This window comes from Pleurodeles waltl, chromosome 4_2 (genome assembly GCF_031143425.1).
Source record: "Pleurodeles waltl isolate 20211129_DDA chromosome 4_2, aPleWal1.hap1.20221129, whole genome shotgun sequence".
NCBI lineage: Eukaryota > Metazoa > Chordata > Amphibia > Caudata > Salamandridae > Pleurodeles > Pleurodeles waltl.
Window position 1 is genome coordinate 709,048,769 of NC_090443.1, and position 21,514 is coordinate 709,070,282.

General features: G+C 44.6%; 1 protein-coding gene across 2 annotated transcripts in view; it reads left to right on the forward strand.

Annotated features, from left to right (window-relative positions):
• Positions 1–21,514, forward strand: part of PKN2 (protein kinase N2) — a 527,949-nt gene that overhangs the window by 281,806 nt on the left and 224,629 nt on the right. For both annotated transcript variants that reach the window (XM_069232308.1, XM_069232307.1), the window contains exon 11: positions 18,448–18,619. In XM_069232308.1, coding sequence (XP_069088409.1) covers positions 18,448–18,619 — 172 coding nt within the window. The remainder of the gene's footprint in view (positions 1–18,447; positions 18,620–21,514) is intronic.

Consider the following 21,514-nt stretch of genomic DNA (forward strand, 5'->3'; position numbering starts at 1 on the left):
TTACCCAAGTGGAGGTTTCCCCGAGGAATCCCCCCCTTGCCTGCCTGCAGCGCTGAAGAGATCCCGAGATCTCTCATAGACTAACATTGCGAACCCGACGCCTGTTCCTACACTGCACCCGGCCGCCCCCGCGCTGCTGAGGGTGAAATTTCTGTGTGGGCTTGTGCCCCCCCCCCCGGTGCCCTACAAAACCCCCCTGGTCTGCCCTCCGAAGACGCGGGTACTTACCTGCAAGCAGACCGGAACCGGGGCACCCCCTTCTCTCCATTCTAGCCTAGGTGTTTTGGGCACCACTTTGAACTCTGCACCTGACCGGCCCTGAGCTGCTGGTGTGGTGACTTTGGGGTTGCTCTGAACCCCCAACGGTGGGCTACCTTGGACCAAGAACTGAACCCTGTAAGTGTCCTACTTACCTGGTAAAACTAACAAAAACTTACCTCCCCTAGGAACTGTGAAAATTGCACTAAGTGTCCACTTTTAAAACAGCTATTTGTCAATAACTTGAAAAGTATACATGCAATTTTTATGATTTAAAGTTCCTAAAGTACTTACCTGCAATACCTTTCGAATGAGATATTACATGTAGAATTTGAACCTGTGGTTCTTAAAATAAAATAAACTAAGAAAAGATATTTTTCTATACCAAAACCTATTGGCTGGATTTGTCTCTGAGTGTGTGTACCTCATTTATTGTCTATGTGTATGTACAACAAATGCTTAACACTACTCCTTGGATAAGCCTACTGCTCGACCACACTACCACAAAATAGAGCATTAGTATTATCTATTTTTACCACTATTTTACCTCTAAGGGGAACCCTTGGACTCTGTGCATGCTATTCCTTACTTTGAAATAGCACATACAGAGCCAACTTCCTACAGTGCAGTACTGACTGTTGTGCTTCTTTTGCACCTTCTTCCAGGTTAGCAGGGGCTCCTGTTCACCCTGGTCTCTTCAGTGCTTCTTGGACTTGGTCCCCCTTCTTCCACAGGTCTTCAGGTCCAGGAATTAATTGTTGGTGTCTTGCAGTCTCTTCTGGTTCTTGTAGTATCTTTTTTCTCGTATTCTTAGTCTGTATGGCATTTTTGTCACCAAAATAAAGTACCTTTATTTTTTATAACACTGAATATTTTCTTTCATGTGTGTGAGTACAGTGCCACTATAGTAGTATTGCATGAGCTTTGCATGTCTTCTAGTTCATCCTTGTCTGCTCAGCTACAGCTACTCCTAGAGAGCCTGGCTTCTAGACACTGTCTACATTTCACTAATAAGGGAGAACTGGACCTGGTATAAGGTGTAAGTACCTTAGGTACCCACTACAAATCAGGCCAGCAGCCAAAACACAGTGTTAGTGACTCATCTCAAACCATGGGCCATTTTCCCCATAAGTGGCTCATCAGAGCCATTTCGCCAGTGGTGATGTTGCACTATCTGCAGTTGACAGCATCCCTACAGTCCGACCTGGGCTTTTCAGTCAACAAACCCAAATCTCACCAGAGGCCCTCGCAACGACTGGAGTTTATTGGGTCAGTACTGGGCCACTCTTTTCTGCACTTTTCATCCATTGCAATCTATCAGGGACTTTCAGGGAATTGTTTCATCGTCCCAGCAAGTCGTCAGTCTCAGTCCTTAGTCCTATGATTGCTTTGTTGCTAGATTCTACATTCATCTAGCCGCACAACCATGTTGGTGAATGAAGGCCCTGTAGTAGTGCCTCTACAGACAGTGGCTCCAGTTCGGGGGACTCGTGTCTGATCCTTCATGATCTCCCACAGTTCTGCAGCAGAAGTGCCTTGGTGGGGGAGTGAGTCGTACCCCACTAGTGGGATGCCCTTCACTTTCCTTTTGACTGTGACCTCAGTAATGACTCATGCCTTCACTCTAGGGTGGGAAGCTCATCTGGAGGATTTGTAGATCAAAGGCCTCTGGTCTCCAGAAGAGCAGATTCTTCATGTCGACTTGCTGGAACTGCAAGCCATTCGGCTGGCACTCAGTTTCTTCCTCCCCTCTATCGCAGGTCATCTGTCCAGATCTTGCTGGACACCATGACTGCGATGTGGTACGTCAGCAAGCAAGCAGGAGTAGGGCCTCACCTCCTTTGCTTGGAAGTTTTGAGACTGTGGTCTTGGGCATACTGCCAAGGAATCTAGCTCATTGCCCATCACCTGGCAGGGGGGTCTCTGAATGTCTGGGTTGTCAGCCTGAGCCACCGCCCCCTGGGGAATCATGACTGGTGTATTCTGTAGTGCACTCAGGTGGACACAGGCCTTCTTCAGGGCAGGAGCTGAAATGTCACAATGGGTAACTTACACAAGATTGTAGGCATTATCTCTTGCTGAACACCACTTGAACTAGGGCTCAAGTGAGAAATTGCTTCTCATTTGGGTAATGATTAAGGCCAGGTGTGCTCCTCTATGAGACAGGATGGATGCTGGAAGGGAAAGGTGACCTCAAACACATCCATTCTGCTGGACATTGTGTGTTTTCTGTGGCGGTGCTATTCAGGTGGATGCAGTGGGCAATGCTTTCTGAACCAGGCATTGAGTGAGTCACATAGACTGATTATACTAATGATTGCTGCAATGCGTTTAGTGCCTTGTTTTTGAAGTTGATGGCTGTTTTATACGATATGTATAGTTCGTATGTGCATATTATTTGCATAAACCATAACCATTCTTTATAGTATTAAATATTCTTTTTTAGTAGGTATATAAACAAGTGTCTCTGTGGTGTTCTCATTGTAATTGCAGGTAATAGAATTAGCTTATTTGTCACATTGCAGTAAAGCGGTCTCAACAAGCACTGGCCTTCCTTTTCACTAACTAAAAATGTTGTGGCTTGCCTCTGTTTGGGTCCAACATAAATGGCTCACAAAGTATTCACTGAACATCTTGCACGAGCTCTGATTCTGGCACATCAAGAGATGATGTTTCCTTAAAGAGAGTTGCTATAAAAGTCTTTATATTGCTACCTTCCTGCCCTTCTGGAATTCCTCATACCCTTGTATTATTATGCCTAGCATTGTTTTCTAGTTTCTCCATTCGATCTTGCACTTCTTTATTCTCCTGTTTTATATCTTGCATCTCTTCCTTCTGGGCACTAAAGTCACTCAAGTCTTGTGCTGTCTCTTTCAACACTTTGGTATGCACTGGCAGAATATCATTTGTTCCCCTAAAATTGTGCATGCCTCTTCTATGCCCTTTTAATTTTGTTCTGAGGTGACAGATTTAATAATTATCTCTTTGGTCAAGTTTTCTAGGGAGCCCTTAAACATTCTCTGTACGGGCTTTGCTTGGTCCAGCTTCTTGGCCATCCTTCATAAACTTGGGCTCATCACATTGATCCCCCTCCACCCAGAAAGGCAAGCAAATCTATTTTGTGCTGGTAACGCTGGGATGGCCTCCTGCAGCCCCACATTTACTCTGTTCTTCACCAACATTTGGAGGGTTCCCCCTTCAAGTCCAAGATATGTGTACCATTGGTATCTCTGCTCCCTGTTTTCCTGGATGTTCCGGTTGTACTTTAAAGGAGGGCATGAGGGAATTTGTTGATCTCTGTGCTCTTCCTGTTCTCCCTATTTTAAACAACTTCCCATCTGTGTCCAAGTCTGTGCTTTCCTTGTGAGCTCTCTAGCAGCATCTGTGCCTACACTAATTTTAATTACTCTTAAGCAGAGCTGTAGCTTTGTATTTGATTCTCTTTTTTTAAATTTCTCAAACAAAGTAGTAGGTCTTCTCTGGGTCATTTACCCCCCTCCCCCACTCCTCTAGCAGAGTTGATTCAACATTTCTGTCTCTCTCTCTGCCTTCCAAACCCCCACCCCCCACTGACCTGTTTGTCTACTCTTCTGCCTCAGTAGCATGTTGCCATGCAGAGACAGTTGCTGGGAGCCCTCTGACAGTTTACTTATTCCTCTGCAAGTGTTTTCCCGATTTCCTCGGTGGGCCCCACATTTGTTGTTTTCTTTGGTGGAGTCGCTGCCTTGTGTGCCTTACATCCACCTTACTACCTTACAGTCATGCTCCACGTGGCTGCTCCTGTCAAGTTGACTCTGCTGCAGTGAGTGCTCTCCCTGTGCTGTACAATCTTCTCTAACAGTGGTGCAGACTCTGGAAAAGTTCCTCTGGAGGGGAAGGCACCTCTCCCTGAGCCATAATAGGCCCAGATGGCCCCATCCCCCAGGGCGATGCTCTGATTATAGTGGAGTTGTGTGTACCCCCTTCCCCGAGCCTTCATAAGCCCCGGGTACACCATCCCCCAGGACCTGTGTTCATTCTGGGTCAATACCCCAGTGCCGAACCAGCACACCCACAAAGCAATACGTTGGGGGCCATGGGTGGAGCCTCAAGGCTCCCAAATCCAGCTCCTTGTATGCTGCAGGAGCTGGCATTTCTCCCTCTGGTGGGAGCAGCTATTTTTGTTTACTCAGTCTGGGCGGGAGTCGTATGTTTCCCTGCAAGCGCAGGAAGGTAAACAAAAGTCTGTTCCCACCTAGTGCAAGCATTTTCAAAGCTCTTGCTGGGTGGGAGTAGACATGCTTTTCCCTACCCATGCTCCAGGCGGGAGCAAACATATGTTTACCTTCCTGCAGTCTTGACAACCGTGAAACTACTATGTCCTGGGGTTGGGCTCCCCAGGTCAGAGTCTATAAGTCAGCCCCAGAGGGGCCCTCTGGGTGTTAGGCTGTGAGAGGGGGTGGCTGCAGATTCCCTTCTTCCCGTTTAATGCAGTTCGCAACAGGTTATCTTTCAGTCCTTTGGAGATGAGACCTGGAACTCAGAATGGGCTTGGGGAGAAGCCCCACTCCTTACCTAAATATCAATTAGAAAATGTCAGGATGCTATTTTTTTTTTCTTCATAATCCCTTAAAGTAGTTCTACGGACAAATCCCAAATTTTTACCAAAAGTTATATCACCGTTCCATTTGAATCAAACAGTAGAATTACCAGTGTTCTTCCCACAGCCAGACTCTGTAGCTGAAAGAGCACTACATACATTAGACATCAAAAGAGCGTTAATGTACTACATTGACAGAACAAAACTAATTCGAAAAACAAAACAATTATTTGTTGCTTTCCAAAAACCTCATACAGGTAATCCAATTTCTAAACAAGGCATTGCTAGATGGATAGTTAAGTGTATTCAAACCTGCTATCTTAAAGCAAAGAGAGAACTGCCTATTACACCAAAGGCACACTCAACCAGAAAGAAAGGTGCTACCATGGCCTTTCTAGGAAACATTCCAATGACCGAAATATGTAAGGCAGCTACATGGTCTACGCCTCATACATTTACCAAACACTACTGTGTAGATGTGTTAACGGCACAACAAGCCACAGTAGGTCAAGCAGTACTACGAACATTGTTTCAAACAACTTCAACTCCTACAGGCTGAACCACCGCTTTTGGGGAGATAACTGTTTACTAGTCTATGCACAGCATGTGTATCTGCAGCTACACATGCCATCGAACGGAAAATGTCACTTACCCAGTGTACATCTGTTCGTGGCATTAGTCGCTGCAGATTCACATGCGCCCACCTGCCTCCCCGGAAGCCTGTAGCCGTTAAGAAGTTGATCTTGAACATTTGTAAATTTGAAAATATATTACTTTAAACTACATTATGTACATTACTCCATTGCATGGGCACTATTACTAGCATATACAACTCCTACCTCACCCTCTGCGGGGGAAAACAATCTAAGATGGAGTCGACGCCCATGCGCAATGGAGCCGAAATGGGAGGAGTCCCTCGGTCTCGTGACTCGAAAAGACTTCTTCGAAGAAAAACAACTTGTAACACTCCGAGCCCAACACCAGATGGCGGGATGTGCACAGCATGTGAATCTGCAGCGACTAATGCCACGAACAGATGTACACTGGGTAAGTGACATTTTCCATATATATATATATATATATATATATATATATTCAGTGGCATGTGTAGCTGCAGATACACATGCTGTGCACATCCCGCCATCTGGTGTTGGGCTCGGAGTGTTACAAGTTGTTTTTCTTCGAAGAAGTCTTTTCGAGTCACGAGATCGAGGGACTCCTCCCATTTCGGCTCCATTGCGCATGGGCGTCGACTCCATCTTAGATTGTTTTTGTTCCGCCATCGGGTTCGGACGTGTTCCTTTTTGCTCTGTGTTTCGGGTCGGAAAGTTAGTTAGAATCTCGGAAAAATCGTCGGTATTGTTTGCGTTCGGTATCGGGTTAGTTATAACAGATCGACACCGACTTTTGAAGAGCTCCGGTGGCCCTTCGGGGTTTTTTCGATTCCCCCATCGGGGCCTGGTCGGCCCGGCCACGTGTCTCTTCAAGGCTGATGGAACGGACCCCATTCCGCTTCTACCCAAAATGCCATAACAAGTATCCATATACAGATCAGCATCTGGTCTGTAACTTGTGTCTGTCTCCAGAGCACAAGGAGGATACCTGTGAAGCCTGTCGAGCGTTTCGGTCGAGGAAGACATTAAGAGACCGAAGAGCAAGAAGACTGCAGATGGCGTCGGCGCCGACAGGACAAGGGCGTTTCGAGTAGGAAGAAGAAAGCTTCTCCATCCATGACTCGGACGAGCTTGATCCCGAAGAAACGCCGAAAACCGTGAGTAAGACGTCGCAACATTAAACTCACGAGAAAACAACAAAAGCCCAGGGGACGCCACCGCCAACAGGCCATGGCTTAACCCGAAAAATAGGTGATCGATCATCGGCACCGAAAAAGGGCATGCATGTGGCGAAGTCATCCGACTCCGGTCGAGATTCCGCCACACAACAATCTCGGGCCCGAGACAGCGGCTCCGAACAGATTTGGCACCGAGACAGTGGCACCGAAATGGTTCGGCACCGAGAAACCACGACGCCGAAAATAAAGAAGGTTGCCTCGGAGCCCAAAAAGGCGACCGAAAAGATTTCGATTCCGAAACATCCAGCCTCGGAACCGAAAACAGGTTCCTACACAGAGGAACAGGGATTGTCCTCCCAGATGCAAGGACATAAGTTCGGAGAGGAACTTCAATCTGTTGAGACAGACTACACTCAAAGAAGGCTCCACATTCAAAAAGACACAGGGAAGATAAGCACTCTTCCCCCAATTAAGATGAAAAGAAGACTTGCCTTTCAAGAAAAGGACAAGCAGCCACAGGCAAAGGTGGCAAGACAAACAACTCCACCACCATGAATGCACACATCACCGGTAGCCACTCCACCACTGATGCAATCTCCGACTCATACTGCAATGAGTCAAGATGATCCTGATGCATGGGACCTTTATGATGCTCCTGTATCAGATAACAGCCCAGACTGTTACCCTACAAGGCCGTCGCCACCTGAAGACAGTACATCCTACACGCAGGTGGTCTCAAGGGCAGCTGCGTTTCATAACGTCACCTTGCATTCAGAACCAATTGAGGATGACTTTTTATTTAATACACTCTCCTCCACTCATAGCCAATACCAAAGCTTACCTATGCTCCCAGGAATGCTAAAACATTCAAAACAAATATTTTAGGAGCCTGTTAAAGGCAGAGCCATAACTCCAAGGGTGGAAAAAAAGTACAAGCCACCACCAACAGACCCTGTTTATATAGCGCAGCAATTAACACCAGATTCTGTGGTTGTTGGGGCAGCTCGCAAGAGAGCAAACTCTCATACCTCGGGAGATGCACCACCTCCAGACAAGGAGAGTCGCAAATTCGATGCTGCGGGTAAAAGAGTTGCAGCACAAGCAGCAAACCAATGGCTTATTGCCAATTCACAAGCACTTTTGGCAAGATACAATAGAGCTCATTGGGACGAAATGCAGCATTTCATAGAACACTTACCCAAAGAGTTCCAGAAAAGGGCACAACAAGTGGTAGAAGAAGGACAAAGTATCTCCAATAATCAGATACGGTCATCAATGGACGCAGCAGATACAGCTGCAAGGACAGTAAATACTGCAATAACAATAAGGAGACACGCATGGTTGCGTACGTCAGGATTCAAGCCGGAAATACAACAAGCCGTGCTGAATATGCCCTTTAATGAACAGCAGTTGTTTGGGCCGGAAGTCGACACTGCTATTGAAAAACTCAAAAAACATACTGATACCGCAAAAGCCATGGGCGCACTCTACTCCCCACAAAGCAGAGGCACATTTCGCAAAACACCATTTAGGGGAGGGTTTCGAGGTCAACCTACAGAGGCCACAACCTCACAAGCAAGGCCCACTTATCAAAGCCAATACCAGCGGGGAAGTTTTCGGGGGCAATATAGAGGGGCACAATTCCAAAAAAATAGAGGGAAGTTCCAAAGCCCCAAAACCCCTCAAAACAAACAGTGACTTCCAAGTCACACATCCCCAACACATAACACCTGTGGGGGGGAGACTAAGACAATTTTACAAACATTGGGAGGAGATAACAACAGACACTTGGGTACTGGCAATTATCCAGAATAGTTATTGCATAGAATTTCTCAAATTCCCTCCAAACGTACCACCGAAAACACACAATATGTCAAAACAACATATAGATCTTCTAGGACTAGAAGTTCAGGCATTACTACTAAAAGAAGCAATAGAATTAGTACCAGAACACCGGAAAGGAACAGGAGTTTACTCTCTGTACTTTCTCATACCCAAAAAAGACAAAACTCTGAGACCTATATTAGATCTCCGAACATTAAATAACTACATCAAATCAGATCACTTTCACATGGTGACATTACAAGACGTAATCCCACTACTCAAACAACAAGACTACATGACAACACTAGACCTAAAGGATGCATATTTCCATATACCGATACATCCTTCACACAGAAAGTACTTAAGGTTTGTATTCCAAGGAATACATTACCAATTCAAGGTGTTGCCATTCGGAATAACAACTGCGCCAAGAGTTTTTACAAAGTGCCTAGCAGTCGTAGCTGCACACATCAGAAGGCAGCAAATACATGTGTTCCCGTACCTAGACGATTGGTTAATCAAAACCAACACTCTAGAAAGGTGTTCACAACACACAAAGTATGTCATAGAAACCCTCCACAAACTAGGTTTCTCAATCAACTACACAAAGTCACACCTTCTGCTGTGTCAATCACAGCAATACTTAGGGGCGACAATCAACACAGCAAAGGGGATTGCCACTCCCAAGTCCACAAAGGGTTCAGGCATTTAACAATGTAATACAGGCCATGTATCCAAATCAAAAAATACAAGTCAAAAAGGTGATGAAACTCCTAGGCATGATGTCCTCATGCATAGCCATTGTCCCAAACGCAAGGTTTCACATGCGGCCCTTACAACAGTGCCTAGCATCACAGTGGTCACAGGCACAGGGTCAAATTCTAGATCTGGTGTTGGTAGACCGCCAAACATACACCTCGCTTCAATGGTGGAACAGTATATATTTAAACCAAGGGCGGCCTTTCCAAGACCCAGTGCCACAATATGTAATAACAGATGCCTCCATGATAGGGTGGGGAGCACACCTCAATCAATACAGCATCCAAGGACAATGGGACACTCACCAAAAACAGTTTCACATAAATCACTTAGAACTATTGGCAGTATTTCTAGCGCTGAAAGCATTTCAACCCATAATAAGCTACAAACACATTCTTGTCAAAACAGACAACATGACAACGATGTATTACCTAAACAAACAGGGAGGCACACACTCGACACAGTTGTGTCTCCTGGCACAGAAAATATGGCATTGGGCGATTCACAACCACATTCGCCTAATAGCACAATTTATTCCAGGAATTCAGAACCAGCTAGCGGACAATCTTTCTCGGGATCACCAACAGATCCACGAATGGGAGATTCACCCCCAAATACTGAATACTTACTTCCAGAGTTGGGGAACACCACAAATAGATCTATTTGCAACAAAGGAAAACGCAAAATGCCAAAACTTCGCATCCAGGTACCCACAAGATCAGTCTCAGGGCAATGCGTTATGGATGAGTTGGTCAGGGATATTTGCTTACGCTTTTCCCCCTCTCCCACTCCTTCCATATCTAGTAAACAAGCTGAGTCAAAACAAACTCAAACTCATACTAATAGCACCAACATGGGCAAGGCAACCTTGGTACACAACACTACTAGACCTCTCAGTAGTGCCTCATGTCAAACTACCAAACATACCAGATCTGTTAACACAACACAAACAACAGATCAGACACCCAAATCCAGCATCGCTGAATCTAGCAATCTGGCTCCTGAAGTCCTAGAGTTTGGACATTTAGACCTTACACAGGAATGTATGGAGGTCATAAAACAAGCTAGGAAACCTACCACTAGACATTGCTATGCAAATAAGTGGAAAAGATTTTGTTTATTACTGCCACAATAATCAAATTCAACCCTTACACGCATTTTCCAAAGACATCGTAGGATACTTACTACATTTGCAAAAATCAAAGCTAGCTTTTTCTTCCATTAAAATACATCTTACAGCAATTTCAGCTTACCTGCAAATTACGCACTCAACTTCTCTATTTAGAATACCAGTCATAAAAGCATTTATGGAAGGTCTAAAGAGAATTATACCACCAAGAACACCACCAGTTCCTTCATGGAACCTCAACATTGTCTTAACACGAATCATGGGTCCACCTTTTGAGCCCATGCACTCTTGTGAAATGCAATACTTAACATGGAAAGTTGCATTTTTAATTGCCATCACATCTTTAAGAAGAGTAAGTGAAATTCAAGCATTTACCATACAAGAACCATTTATTCAGATACACAAGCATAAAGTAGTTCTACGAACAAATCCTAAATGTTTACCAAAAGTCATATCACTGTTCCACTTAAATCAAACAGTAGAATTACCAGTGTTCTTCCCACAGCCAGACACTGTAGCTGAAAGAGCACTACATACATTAGACATCAAAAGAGCGTTAATGTACTACATTGACAGAACAAAACTAATTCGCAAAACAAAACAATTATTTATTGCTTTCCAAAAACCTCATACAGGAAATCCAATTTCTAAGCAAGGCAGTGCTAGATGGATAGTTAAGTGCATTCAAACCTGTTATCTTAAAGCAAAAAGAGAACTGCCTATTACACCAAAGGCACACTCAACTAGAAAGAAAGGTGCTACCATGGCCTTTCTAGGAAATATTCCAATGACAGAAATATGTAAGGCAGCTACATGGTCTACGCCTCATATATTTACCAAGCACTACTGTGTAGACGTGCTAACAACACAGCAAGCCACAGTAGGCCAAGCAGTACTACGAACATTGTTTCAGACAACTTCAACTCCTACAGGCTGAACCACCGCTTTTGGGGAGATAACTGCTTACTAGTCTATGCACAGCATGTGTATCTGCAGCTACACATGCCACCGAACGGAAAATGTCACTTACCCAGTGTACATCTGTTCGTGGCATTAGTCGCTGCAGATTCACATGTGCCCACCCGCCTCCCCGGGAGCCTGTAGCCGTTTAAAAGTTGATCTTGAACATCTGTATATTTGTAAATATATATATTACTTTAAACTACATTATGTACACACGTATTCACTCCATTGCACGGGCACTATTACTAGCATATACAACTCCTACCTCACCCTCTGCGGGGGAAAATAATCTAAGATGGAGTCGACGCCCATGCGCAATGGAGCCGAAATGGGAGGAGTCCCTCGATCTCGTGACTCGAAAAGACTTCTTCGAAGAAAAACAACTTGTAACACTCCGAGCCCAACACCAGATGGGGGGATGTGCACAGCATGTGAATCTGCAGCGACTAATGCCACGAACAGATGTACACTGGGTAAGTGACATTTTCCATATATATACACACACACACACACACACACACATATATATATATATATATATATATATATATATATATATATATATATGTTCGATGGCATGTGTAGCTGTAGAGACATGTGCTATGCATATATCGCAATCTAGTGTTGGGCTTAGAGTTACAAGTTGGGTTTTTTCGAAGAATCTTTTTTTTTTTTTTTTTTTTTAACAAACATGATCGAGTGACTCCTCCTCTCGGTGATAGTGCACATGGGCATTGACTCCTTTGTTACAGTGTTTTCTTTCTGATGTCTGGTTCGGACGTGTTTCCCTCTTGCTCTTGGATTTTCAATTCGGAAATTCTCTGAACTTTCTACCTTTCCCATACCGTCTGTATTGTTTCGAACACGGTTTCCTTCTGCATTCAATCCGATAGTACCGTCCGGATCAAATAAATGCCTTTTTGGGCACCTGCACCCTCCTCAGGCCTGTTCGGGCTTACTGTGTCATAGGCTTATGGATCGGACTCCATTCCGATTCTGTCCTTGGTGCCACGCCAAGTTTCCATACACCGACCAGCACTTAGGGGGTTATTACAACTTTGGAGGAGGTGGTAATCTGTCCCAAAAGTGACTGTAAAGTTACGGATAAACCACCAGCCGTATTACGAGTCCATTATATCCTATGGAACTCGTAATACGGCTGGTGGTATATCCGTCACTTTACCGTCACTTTTGGGACGGATTAACACCTCCTCCAAAGTTGTAATAACCCCCTTAGTGTGTAATCTCTGCCTTTCTCCATAACTTTGAGAAGAAAGCTGTGAGGCGTGCCGTTTTTTTCAATCAAAGAAAACATTGGGCTATCGAAGGGCAAGAAGATTGGAGATGCCGTCGAAACTCACAGAGCCCACCACCAATGTCCTTGGCGAAGAGCAGGCACAAACAGCAGTTTCGATTCCAGATTTTGACTCAGAGCAGGATTCAGAGGAAGACAGCCAGGCAATATCGGCGCAGTCCATGAGTACACCTGCCCCAACAACTAACAAATCAGGCAAGGCCTTGGGTGTATGACTGCTTTTTAGCCACCTGAAAACAATTAATCGTCGACCGACCCTTGGGTTCGGTGCCGAAAAAGGCCAGGGCACCCCTTCAACAGGCTACAACACCTGTTTCGGTGTTGGGGTCAAGCCGCAAAATGCAAGTCTCCACCTCCGAACCGAGTCGAAGTCCCACAGCATCAGATCTGAAACAAGTGCGCTCCGCTCCAGAGCCAAAACCTCTGATAACAGCTTTGGAGCCGGAAACATCTCGGTCTAGCTTTGGAGCCAAAAAAATCAACTTGCACAGAAGAAACAGGGCTTTGGACTCGAATGAAGCATGTGCCCAAGAAATGTACAGAACATTCCTCTAAAAGCACAAAACCTGCTTCAGAACATCAAATGGAAGAATCAGACATTTAATCCATTCTGGAGGTTATGGACAGCAAATAAAGGAGAATTCAAATCCAGAAAGACTGGAAAAATTATTACTTCTCCGCCTCCACATACTAAAAGGAAGTTAGCATTCCAGGAAACTCTGGATACTGCCCCACCACTGGCAAAAATCTACAAGCAAAAGGAAAAGCCAGAAGCTGTTTTCGCCACCACATTCACTGCAACTTTCCTTTTCACCACAACCTCTTACTCTACCACCTTCACCCACACATTCTCACACTTCCTCACAAGACGAAGAAAGTGTTTATACTACCTACACCTTAGATCCATGGGATATCTACGATTCAGATCCAATCCCATCTAACGATCTGGATTTGTATCCCAACAGATCTCCACCTGAGGATAGCACAGCATACAACCAAGTTAACTCCAGAGCAGCTGCATACCATGGAGTGCAAATGCATGCAGAACCTTTAGAGGAGGACTTCCTTTTCAATACCCTATCCTGAACTCATACGCAATACCAGTGTCTACCAATGCTTCCTGATATACTTAATCATTCAGAAGATATTTTCAGAGAGCCATTTAAAGCCAGAGTTCTAACACCAAGAACTGACAAAAAAAATATAAGCCTGCACCAACAGACCCAATTTACCTTTCGCAGCAGTTACTGCCAGACTTTATTGTGGTCAGTACAGCCAGGAAGCGCACCAATAGTCAGTCCTCTGGGGATACACGCCACCCGCTTGACAAAGAAAGCCATAAATTTGATGCAGCAGGAAAAAGGGTAGTAACACAAGCAGCCAGTCAGTGGCGTATTGCAAATTCCCAGGCCCTGTTAGCAAGCTACAACAGGGCACATTGGGATGAGATGCAAGAATTCTTGCAATATGTCCCCAAAGAACACCAAACAATGGCGCAGCAAATTGTAGATGAAAGCAGGCCTTCACAAACAATCAAATTAGGTCTGCTCTAGATGCAGCTGATACTGTAGCTAGAGGACTCAATGCCAGCATTACCATTAGGCGACATGCTTGGTTGAGATTCCCCAGTTTCAAACCTGAGAATACAGCATGCGGTCCTTAATATGCCATTTAACAAACAGCTTTTTGGACCAGAGGTGGACACAACTATAGAAAAACTTAAAAAAGATTCAGACACAGCAAAAGCCCTTTATACTACACCATTTAGGAGTTCCTTTCAAAAACCACAATTTAGCGGAGGATTTAAAATCCAAACTACAAAGGCTTCCACCTCCCACTCAAAACAAGGACAGCTGTATTACACAAGGGGGTCATTCAGTGGCTCTTACAGACAAAATCTCTGGTCCAAAGGTAAATTCCCTGCCTCAAAAGGTGCTTATGCATCCACAAAATAGTGACTTCCCAGACATTCCACAGCAACATACATCTCCTGTGGGAGGAAGACTGTAACAATTCCATTCTCAATGGCAACAAATTACTACAGATCAATGGGTACTCTCAATTATCTGCAATGATTATTGCCTAGAGCTCATCTCTACTCCATAAAACATTCTACCCTGTTCTCACAGGCTCTCTCTTGAACTCTGCTCAAACAAGAGGTACAATCTCTACTATAAAGGAGACAATAGAAATAGTTCCCATCACTCAGCAAGGAACAGGAGTATATTCCCTATACTTCCTTATACCAAAAAAGGATAGTACTCTCAGACCCATTCTTGATCTCAGGCCTCTACATCTATATATTCTGTCAGAGCATCTTCACATGGTCACTCCGCAGGATGCCATGCCCTTGCTACAAAAACAAGATTACATGACCGCCTTGGACCTAAAGGACGCCTATTTCCACATTCCAATACATCCAGCTCATCGCAAGTATTTAAGGTTTGTGATAGCAGGCAAGCACTATCAATTCAAAGTACTACCCTTTGGAGTAACAACAGCACCAAGAGTGTTCACAAAATGTCTTGCTGTAGTTGCAGCATACCTCAGAAGGCAGCACATACATGTCTTCCCTTATCTAGACAACTGGTTAATAAAAGTCTGCACCATTCGAAGCTGTCAACAGCACCCACTATACACAATAAATACCCTACACAAATTAGGGTTCACAATTACCAGAAATCTCACCTTCAGCCAGCGCAAATTTAACCTTATCTAGGAGCAATTCTGAAAACAGTCAGCACTAGCCTACCCAAATCCACAACGAATTCAAGCGTTTCAAACTCGCATATCCCAATTGCAGGCCAATCAAGTAAGGTTTCTCATGATACTATTGGGAATGATGGCATCATGCATAGCAATAGTGCCCAATGCACGTCTAAACATGAGGCCACTGCAACAGTGTCTCTTGCAGCAATGGTCTCAGGCACAGGGTCAGCTGCAGGATCTAGTGTTGTTAGACTGCCAAACTTACAAATCTCTGCAGTGGTGGAATCACACCAACTTATCAAAAGGGCAGCCATTTCAGGACCCTGTGCCACAGACCATAATCACAACAGATGCATCACTAACAGGTTGGGGGGCCCCTGTCAACAATCTTACAATGCAAGGTTCCACATAAACCACTTGGAATTACTGGCAGTGTTCTTAGCCATCAAAGCATTCCAACCACTAATCAAACACAAAACAGTCTTAATAAGGACAGACAACATGACAACAATGTATTATCTGCAAAAACAGGGTGAGGTGGGGGGGCACACTCATCCCAATTGCCCCTTCTAGCATGGACAATATGGAAATGGGCAATTCACAATCGCATTCAGCTATTAGTGGAATACATCCCAGGGATACACATCCAGCTAGCCGACCTCTCAAGCAGGATGCAGCAACAAATATACGAATGGGAAATTCACACGCAAGTAATTCAATATTACTTTCAAATGTGGGGAACAACAAACATAGACCTTTTCACAACAGCGAAAACGCAAAGTACCAAAACTTCACGTCCAGATACCCACACCCTCAATCCCAGAGCAATGCTCTATGGATAAATTGGTTGGGGATATTTGCTTATGGTTTTCCACCCTCTCCCGTTAATTCCGTTTCTGGTCAAGAAAATGCGTCACACGTCCCTCACTATGATACTCATAGCTCCCAAATGGGCACGTCAAAACTGGTACACAATACTGTTGGATCTCTCAAGTAGTACAACATCACAAGCTTCCAAAAAGACCAGACCTATTGACTCAAAACAAAGGTCAAATCAGGCTTCCTAGTCCCAGTATGCTCAACCTGGCGGTTTGGTGCCTGAGGTCATAGAATTTGGATATCTACAGCTTCCATCAGAATGTATGGAAATTCTAAAACAAGCACGTAAACCTTCAACCAGGCAGTGCTACACTAATAAATGGAAGCATTTTGTATATTACTGCCCGCCTAAAAAACATTGATCCACTTCAAGCATCAGTACAGGATATTGTGTTATTTGCTTAATTTATAAAAAGCTAATCATGCATATTCGCCTATTAAAATTGATCTAACAGCAATATTAGCCTACCTCCAAAACAAACAACATACCTCTCTGTTTAGTATTCCTGTCATAAAAGCATTTATGGAAGGGCTTAAACAAGCTATTTCACCTAGAGTACTACCAGCTCCTGCCTGGAATCTTAACATTGTGCTCACAAGACTTATGGGTCCTCCATTTGAACCCATGCACTCTTGGATTATTCAGTTTCTCTCATGGAAGGTTGCTTTCTTGGTAGCAATTACCTCCTTAAGAAGAGTAAGTGAAATTCAAGCATCTACTTTATAAGAACCTTTCTTCCAAGTACACAAACCCAAAGTAGTACTTTGGACAAATCCTCAAGTGGTTTCACCCTTTCATGTTAATCAGTCAGTCGATTGCCAGCTTCTTTACACAGCCTGATTTGGCCGCTGAAAGAGCTCTCCACAATCTTGATCCCAAAAGAGCTCTAATGTATTATGTAGGCAGAACTTTAAAAATGAGGAAAAACTAAACAACTTTTTGTTGCTTTCCAACAACCTCATAAAGATAAACCTATTTCCAAACAATGATTAGCTAGATGGATTAGGTGTATTCAAACTTGCTCTCTCAAAGCTAAAAGGCATCCATTAGTAATTCCAAAAGCACATTCCACTAGAAAAAAGGGTGCCTCAATGGCTTTCTTTGGAAATATACCAATTGCAGACATGCAAAGCAGCCACATGGTCCACACCACACACATGTATTAAACACTACTGTGTGGATGTGTTATCTCGACAACAAGCAAATGTTGGTCAAGCAGTGCTTAAAACACTATTTGAAACTACTTTAACTCCTACAGGCTAACCACCGCTTACCCAGGAGGAGAACTGCTTTTCAATCTATGCATAGCGTGTGTATCTGCAGCTACACATGCCATTGAACATAAAATGTCACTTACCCAGTGTACATCTGTTCGTGGCATGTAGTGCTGCAGATTCACATGCACCCTCCCTCCTCCCTGGAAGCCTGTAGTCGTCGTAGTACTTATTTAAATATGTACACAATTCTTCGCTCCTTACTTCACCCTCTTGCGGGAAAACAATCTAACAAAGGAGTCGATGCCCATGCGCACTAACACCGAGAGGAGGAGTCACTTTATCCCGTCACTTGAAAAAAGAAAAGAAAAGGCTTCTTCAAAGAAAAACAACTTGTAACACCCAAAGCCCAACACTAGATGGCAATATATGTACAGCGTGGAATCTTCAGCACTACATGCCACGAACAGATGTTCCCTGTGTAAGTGACATTTTCCATATGGATACAATTTTGCAGTGTAGTCTATTTTGTGCAGTCTGTGCCTATTCGTTTAGGTATGCTTTCAGGATGTTGGTATGTAAATAGAATCTTGTGTATAAAATGTAATTTACTAATGAAAAATCAGTCAACACCTTGAAGGTACTGAATGAGGCTGATCTGTCCCAGTTCAGCTATTACCGAATGCAGAGAGAGGACTGAGCCAGGAAATTAAAACGCTTTGCAGACAGTTTGCTTACATTGCAAGAAAGAATGTGGAATTATGATGAGAGATGGCTAGTATGCCAATAAACGTAAGAAATGTAGGCAGGAAAAAATAGCTCTGTTTAAATGAAGTTGTGCGATATTTGTTTTGATTTTACATTTTGACAAATTTTAAATCTTACATCATGGCATTTTCTAAAAATCAGAGATGGGTAACTGCCATATTTTATTGATGACTAATAAACGGAGAAAATGCTGTCAGGCCTGTATGTACTAAAGAGGGCTCATTAACCCTGTTTTTTTATGTTCACAATATTCACAGGCAAAACATTTCTGCGTGCACCTCAAATGAATATTAATATTGCTACTTGGGGAAGACTTGTGAGAAGAGCAATACCAGTAAATCATTCTGGTACCTTCAGCCCTGATGTTTCTGGGCATTCTACAGTACCAGCAGTGGATAGACGCAACTCTGAACCATCATCTCCAGTGAGGTAGGTCTGAACGAAGTGTTGAAGGTCATGTCATTAATTTAGTGCTATAATCTCAATATATGGGAGTCAGAAATCTATTGTCTTGTGATGTATCCTAGTGTTTATGTACACAATATCGATAAGGTTAAATTCTTGATATTTTCCAACGGAAGCTGGTATCAAATCTCTGTTTAAATGTTTAATATTGGGGGGAAAAATTAAATTAAAGCAGTTTTATTGCCCATTTTTCCCAGTTGTGTAATACGTTACGGAAAACTGTTGATGTCAAACTTGACGTTTTAAGCATGTTTTTAAAGCACTGTTGTTTTAAATTGAATGAGGTTTCTTTTTTAAAGGACATGTTTTTCTCGGAGTATAAAGTAAACCACTAACGTTATGTGTTCTGACCTGAAAATAGTTTTCATAAATCTGATCCCTTCACATTTACAGCTGATGTGAGGAATTAGCCTGTGCCAAGAGAACAGGCAGTTAATAAATGCTGCAAGGGTTTCCACGAAATTAGGTCTAGCACAGAGAGCATGAGGCACTCCTGTTGTTCTGCATAGGTAGCCATATTATTATACCAGGTGTCTGAGACTGGACATATTATAAGAAGTTAGACCTCTGCAACCGACCTTTTTAGGTCTCATCTATTGTTTCTCCTTGCCTAGAGACTGCCTTCCATGAAATTTCTGGGTTACAAATAGTCTTGTAGCACATTCTGAAGCTTGTTGCCCCTTATCCTTCAACCCATCATAAAATGATAGTTCTAACTTTACTCACCTCTAGGCCTACAAATTCCCTGGTTTAGGCATACCAGATTGCCATTCATATGCCACAAATGCAGCAGCTCATCTTAGCTGTAGGTCGAAGACTGAATAATTTGTTAAAGTAATAAGTGTCTGCAAAAATGTGTCTGCTGCTTTGTCTTAAAAAATGGGTGGGGCCTGTACTTTCCTGTGCATGCAGTGTGATCTACTAACGGCAGTACATGTGGTCTCCAAATCGTGATGCAAACATACAGAGAGGTTGAGATTTGCTGCCTGTAAGGAAATGCCTCCTTGGCATGGTTACCCCCTGACTTTTTGCCTTTGCTGATGCTATGTTTTGATTTGAAAGTGTGCTGAGGCCTGCTAACCAGGCCCCAGCACCAGTGTTCTTTCCCTAACCTGTACTTTTGTTCACACAATTGGCACACCCTGGCATCCAGGTAAGTCCCTTGTAACTGGGACCGCTGGTACCAAGGGCCCTGATGCCAGGGAAGGTCTCTAAGGGCTGCAGCATATCTTATGCCACCCTGGGGATCCCTCACTCAGCATAGACACACTGCTTGCCAGCTTGTGTGTGCTGGTGAGGACAAAACAAGTAAGTCAACATGACACTCCCCTCAGGGTGCCATGCCACCCTCACACTGCCTATGCAGTATAGATAAGTCACCCCTCTAGCAGGCCTTACAGCCCTAAGGCAGGGTGCACTATACCATAGGTGAGGGCACCAGTGCATGGGCACTGTGCCCCTACAGTGTCTAAGCAAAACCTTAGACATTGTAAGTGCAGGGTAGCCCTAAGAGTATATGGTCTGGGAGTCTGTCAAACACGAACTCCACAGCACCATAATGGCTACACTGAAAACTGGGAAGTTTGGTATCAAACTTCTCAGCACAATAAATGCACACTGATGCCAGTGTATATTTTATTGTGAAATACACCCCAGAGGGCACCTTAGAGGTGCCCCTGAAACCTTAACCAACTACCCGTGTAGGCTGACTGGTTTTAGCAGCCTGCCACAACCGAGACATGTTGCTGGCCACATGGGGAGAGTGCCTTTGTCACTCTGTGGCCAGTAACAAAGCCTGCACTGGGTGGAGATGCTAACACCTCCCCCAGGCAGGAGCTGTAACACCTGGCGGTGAGCCTCAAAGGCTCACTCCCTTTGTTCCAGCACCACAGGGCACTCCAGCTACTGGAGTTGCCCGCCCCCTCTGGCCACGGCCCCACTTTTGGCAGCAAGGCCGGAGGAATTAATGAGAAAAACAAGGAGTCGTCACTGGCCAGTCAGGACAGCCCCTAAGGTGCCCTGAGCTGAAGTGACTCTAACTTTTAGAAATCCTCCATCTTGCAGATGGAGGATTCCCCCAATAGGGATAGGAATGTGACCCCCTCCCCTTGGGAGGAGGCACAAAGAGGGTGTACCCACCCTCAGGGCTAGTAGCATTGGCTACTAACCCCCCAGACCTAAACACGCCCTTAAAATGAGTATTTAAGGGCTCCCCTGAACCTAAGAATTTAGATTAGAGGACGGCTGAGCTGAAAAACCCTGCAGAGAAGAAGAAGACACCAACTGCTTTGGCCCCAGCCCTACCGGCCTGTCTCCCTCCTTCAGAAGAAAACTGCTCCAGCGACGCTTTCCCCGGGACCAGCGACCTCTGAATCCTCAGAGGACTGCCCTGCTTCCAAAAGATCAAGAAACTCCCGAGAACACAGCGGCCCTGTTCAACAAAGACTGCAACTTTGTATCCAGAGGAGCAGATTTAAAGACCCCTGCAATCCCCGCAAGAAGCGTGAGACTTGCAACACTGCACCCGGCGACCCCGACTCGACTGGTGGAGAAACAACACCTCAGGGAGGACCCTCCGGCGACTCCGAGACTGTGAGTAACCAAAGTTGTCCCCCCTGAGCCCCCACAGCGACGCCTGCAGAGGGAATCCCGAGGCTCCCCCTGACCACGACTGCCTGACTCTGAAATCCCGACGCCTGGAAAAGACCCTGCACCCGCAGCCCCCAGGACCTAAAGGATCGGAACTCCAGTGCAGGAGTGACCCCCAGGAGGCCCTCTCCCTTGCCCAGGTGGTGGCTACCCTGAGGAGCCCCCCCCTTGCCTGCCTGCACCGCTGAAGAGACCCCTTGGTCTCTCATT